Source organism: Dasypus novemcinctus, chromosome 8 (genome assembly GCF_030445035.2).
Source record: "Dasypus novemcinctus isolate mDasNov1 chromosome 8, mDasNov1.1.hap2, whole genome shotgun sequence".
Taxonomy (NCBI): Eukaryota; Metazoa; Chordata; class Mammalia; order Cingulata; family Dasypodidae; genus Dasypus; species Dasypus novemcinctus.
The window spans coordinates 80,821,646-80,827,003 of NC_080680.1; the positions used below are offsets into that span (position 1 = coordinate 80,821,646).

Genomic DNA, 5,358 nt, shown 5'->3' on the forward strand with positions numbered 1-5,358 from the left:
TCTGTGTCCACTCGCTGTGTGTTCTTTCTTCTGTGACCGTGTTCTATCCTTATCAGCGGCACCAGGAATCTGTGTTTCTTTTTGTTGTGTCATCTTGCTGTGTCAGCTCTCCCTGTGTGCGGCGCCATTCTTGGGCAGGCTGCACTTTCTTTTGTGCTGGGCGGCTCTCCTTACGGGGCACACTCCTTGCGCGTGGGGCTCCCCTACGCGGGGGACACCCCTGCGTGGCAGGCCACTCCTTGCGCACATTGGCACTGCGCATGAGCCAGCTCCATAGGGTCAAGAAGCCCTGGGGTTTGAACCGGGGACCTCCCATGTGGTAGGCGGTTGCCCTATCCATTGGGCCACATCTGTTTCCCGATAAGGTTTTAAAATATGAAGAAATAGGCTGAGAGAGGCTGAGCAACCTGTCTAAGGTCATAGGTAAGAAAATGCTTCCCAATCTTTATTGTGCTGAAACTGAAAACTCAAAAAATGCTCTTGGCATTCACTGCACTTTAGCACAGGCAAGGCTCTGAAAATTCCTGGCCCAGAAGTTCTCAAATCTTGTTTAAGCCTCAAAATAGTTTTACACTTTCAGGAGACCAATCAGTGTCTCACAGAACACTTGTTTTCTGTTTGGGAGTGCTATAAGTGATGGCTGTTAAAGTGAAACTCCATACTCCTGCCTGAATTTAATTTAATTAGCTAGCGGTGTTTCAAATTTACATTGCATCAAGGAAAATAGTCTCAATTTTCTCTTAATTTAAAAGGCATTTGTCTTAACCAAATATGTTATTTCCACCCAAAAGTATTGTGCACTTTTCATCACTTGCGGCAAACCAAATCCACTTTTCCTTGTTGCTCTGACTTTCCTAATGCTATGAAAATCACCTTACTTTCCCTGTCCTAAATCTACAGCTCATGCATGACAAGGGTCATCTGATCATCTTTTAGAATGGATTCAGAATTTCATCACAGTCAATTTCAGTATTTTAAAACTGGCATTTTGAAGCTGTCAGACATATGACCAAATCACAGGAGATAGATTGAAAAGTTAAACACTCCCAGAAAATAAGTCCAGTTAACTGGACTTGGCTTATGAGTGTCAACTCTAATGTTTGGAAGTCCTGTCTTCCACAGGGTGAGAACCACAGTGGTCCCACCCACTGTCACCAGGTGGAGTGCTTCTGAGTCACCAGGGTCCTCACAGCTGCCTTCACGTCCTTGTTCCTCAGGCTGTAGATGATGGGGTTGAGCATGGGGGTCACCACCCCGTAGAAGAGGGAGATGAGCTTGTCGGAAAGGTCCTGCTTGTCTTTGCCCAGTGGGTCCTTAGACTTGGGCTTCCCGTACATGAAAAACAAGGTCCCGTAGAAGATAATCACGACAGTGAGGTGGGCAGAGCAGGTGGAGAAGGCCTTTTTCCTGCCCTCTGCTGAGGGGATCTTCAGGATGGTGGCAATGATGAACACATAAGAGACAGTGATGAAGAGAACTGGCACTGCCAGAAATATCACATTTGTCACCCCCATGCTGATCACATTGATGGAGATGTCTGCACAGGCCATTTTTAGGATAGCCAGGATCTCACAGGTGAAGTGGTTGATGACATTGTCCCCACAGAAGGGCAGCCGAATTGTCAAGGAGGTGTGTACCACAGAAGCAGCACCCCCAATAGCCCAGGAGCTGGCAGCCATGGGCACGTAGGCAGCCTTGCTCATGACCACGGGGTATCTAAGGGGGTTGCAGATGGCCACGTAGCGATCAGACGCCATCATGCCCAGGAGCAGGCACTCTGTCCCTGCCAAGGCAAAGGAGAGCGCCATCTGCACTGCACAGGCTGAGAAAGAGATGGTTCCCCGGGGGATCAGGAGGTTGTGCAGGAACAGAGGAACAGAGGAGGTTGTGAAGCAGATGTCCAAGAAGGAGAGGTTCCCCAGGAAGAAGTACATGGGCGTGTGTAGGCGGGAGTCAAGGATGGTGGAAAGGACGAGGACCCCGTTGCCCAGCAGGATCACCAGGTACATCAGCAGGATGAGCACAAAGAATACTTTCTCCAGCTTTGGGTGGTCAGAGAGTCCTAGGAGAATGAATCCCACCATGGGAGAGGTCCAGTTCACTTTTTCCATGTTATTCTCTCTCTGTCTTCACAAAGTACAAAGCAGCTCATCAGCCTTCCCTGAGAAGAGTCCTAGGCATCCAGTATGTGGATGGGTCCCTGCTGCATAATATGACAGCATACATGTATGTGTAACAGAAAAATTAGTTAGAAGAGATAAGGTGAGATCTGGAACAAAGGTTAAAATGGGTCAGCATTGGGTGAGGGATTCACATGTTCCAGGTGTGTACAGGGGGTTGCTCTGACATTGCTGCATCCCCTCGTTGTATGTAAAGGGCCTTGGGGACCTATAGAGGTGAAGTGGCTTGTCTGAGTCTCTGTCTGAGCAGGTTGGGAACAAAGCCAGGACTTGAACTCAGCAGACCTAATCCCCAGCCCAAGGAAGAATTTTCCTCTGCATTATGATTAATAGGTGGAAAATGCTATGCATTATTTTTTAACTAAAATTTACAAGATAAGTCATTTATTCTGAGCTTTCTGAGATTCCCAGAGAGGAAAATCCCCCAGCTGATACAATTCTTAGCACTAACACATTTTTAAATTTTATTACGTTTGTGAGGAACTTGTAAAGTGTTAATCCATATCCTGATGGAACAAGCCTAGCTAAAGTCTCAACCACAGTGGAGTAAGTACTTCTTCAGTCTGCCTGCTGTTTGCACCATAGCTTGACTTGTGAATTAGCATTGGGATATGCCTGTTTTAGAAGTGGATTTGTAGCAATATATGGAGAGGTCCTATAGCTTGGAACTTTATGACGTCAACAAAAAGATTAATTTGAGTGATTGATCCCATACTATGGGATGGCAACTCTGTTACTTCAATTATCAATAACCACACTTTACAGTTATCAGAATATAGGGTATGTAGTGTTAATTTCTAATGTCATCTCATTTGATCATTGACAAAATTCTTGGCCAGGAGTGACTAAGAAATGTTCTTTCTTTGTCCTTGTATTGTTCATATTTTCTTGTTGTGAAATATTCTGGTTTTGTAGGCCATCCACACAAGCCCTTAGCTTATCTGAAAAGCTGAGTGGCTTTTTACAGGATTTCTACTCTCTTACCTGCAATTGAACAGACTCTAAATTCAGAGCCCTCATTGAAAATATTTGTACAGCTCCCTTTGAATGACAGTGGGGTGGGAGTTAGGCGTGCGTGGAAGTTAGAAGACAAACGATTAATATTAATGAACATCTACTCTCTGCCTTACTCTTTGAAACATTCCATAGAGACGATACTGTCATCAAGTGTTTTAGATGAAGTACCTGAAGCTCAGACCAGCTAAAGAATTTGCTGCATGGGGGTGAATAACAGAGCAGGGTTAGGATCCCAGGCCCCAATTCTGTCTCCTTTCCACCTGGCTCGGTTGGTGCACAGGTTTTTAGAAGATTCTATTTCTCCAATACCAGATCTCTGTATTCTCTGATCTGTCTTGGTCACTGTCTGCAGCCACAGAAGAGGGTTATATCAGACGTGTTGTCAGGCAGTGCAGCGCCACCCTGAACTGAACCCAGGATTTCTTAACCACGGCACTGTTGACATTTGGGGCTGGATAATCTTTGTCGTGAGGGTTGTCCCGTGCCTTCCGGATGTTTTGCAGCATCCTGGCTTCTACCCACTAGTTTTAGTAGTACTTCCTGCCTTCCCCAGTTGTGACAACCAAATATGTCTCTAGACTTTTCCAAATGTCCCAGGGGATAAGGCACAAAATGTACTCAATAGAGAACCACTTAGCTAATGCGGGAAAAAAATCTCCTATTATGAAACCAAGGACTTCATTGTAATTTTTGTGTAATCCTATTACCCTTCCCACATCCTCCATTGCTCAATCCAGGCCCATTCCGTGTCCCCACCAGGAATTTCTGCCCCAATTTGTCTTACATTCTGCCCCCAGTGGCTCTCTGCCCCTCCAGAAAATGAAAAAGTAAACACTACAGCCAGCTTTGAAACGAGACTTAACAGTGACAAGGAGTTGCTGAGGCTGCTGAGGGAAGAGAGTGGCCTCTGTCAGGGACGCCACCCTTGGCACTCCCATGTGTCCAGTCCAGACAAACGGAACTTGTACCCATGAACAATGTGGTGTGAGCATCAGTGGTCCACAGGACAGCTGTATCCAAGGAAGTCTTAGTGCCTGGCACTTAAAATTTATTGGATAAAAGTTTTTACCTCTGTAGCTGCATCCTACAGGTGAGGGGTCTTGGCTTGTCCTGCAGATGTGACTTTGGTTGCTCTCTTGTCCCTCCTATGCTGTGTAGCAAAAGGAGACCAATGTACTGTCATATGGCCTTTCTGGAGAGCAATTTACCGAAGAAAAGAACAAATCTGTGAAAGCCAGCGTACCCATCACCTCAGCAATCCAACTCTAGGAAACAATGCTAATGAGACAATGAAAGAGGAAGGCCAATCTCTCTCAATAAATGTATTCATCATAGCAATATCTGTGAGTGAAAAAAGAAATAAGTGTCCACCAATAATTGCCCAAGTAAATTATGGCATTTCATATACTGGAATATTAGGTAGATATGTTTTAATATTTTTATACTATAATCTGTCCCTATAATATTAAATAAAAAGAATATAAAATTGTACACTGTTATGATCTCACTAAGTATTTTATAAACATGACTGGAAGTAATTATGCTAAAACCAATTAGGAGTGGGATTCCTCTTTTTACCTGCTATTTCCCTAATTTTCTTTTAATGCAATAAGTACATATTACTTTGTATTCTGAAAAACAATTCAGGATTTATTAAAAGAAAACAACAATGGAAAGACCTATGCACAGCCTAAGAATCACACTGTCAGGGCTCTAGCCTGGGCTGGACTGTGCGCTCACCCACCGCCTCTGAGCCCTGCCCTCCTCACCTGAAGAAGGGGGATGGGAATCCCAGCCCACGTCCCTCCCGGGTGCATGTGAGGTGGACCAGCAGCGTCAGGGAAGGGACTTGGTCAATGGGCCCAAAGCGTGTGCAGGGCTGCTTTAGGCTGACACTCAGAGTTAGTTGCAGCTGGAAGTTTCTTTGGAGAGGGAGGGTGAAGGGGAAGGTACGCCTTAGGGAAACGCCTGGCAGAAGGCATCACACCACCTCTGACCCCGTTGCCACTGTCCAGCCCTACCCATATACAACTCCTTAAGGCCACTTCCATGAGTCTCCTCATTCCAGCCACGTTCTCAGCTCCTCACTATGTTCCTGGCCAGAGCCTGGATGCCAGAGAAAGTTCTAGTCCCTCCCCCCCCCCGACTGCCTTTACCTGAG

The 5,358-nt window shown here is 45.7% G+C and overlaps 1 protein-coding gene across 1 annotated transcript; it reads right to left on the bottom strand.

Moving 5' to 3' along the window:
* Positions 1-1,151: 1,151 nt before the first annotated feature.
* LOC101447956 (olfactory receptor 2S2-like) lies at positions 1,152-2,111 on the bottom strand. Its single transcript, XM_004457351.1, has one exon. It carries the CDS (start codon positions 2,109-2,111, stop codon positions 1,152-1,154), a length of 960 nt encoding a protein of 319 aa, XP_004457408.1.
* Between the last annotated feature and the right edge of the window lie 3,247 nt (positions 2,112-5,358).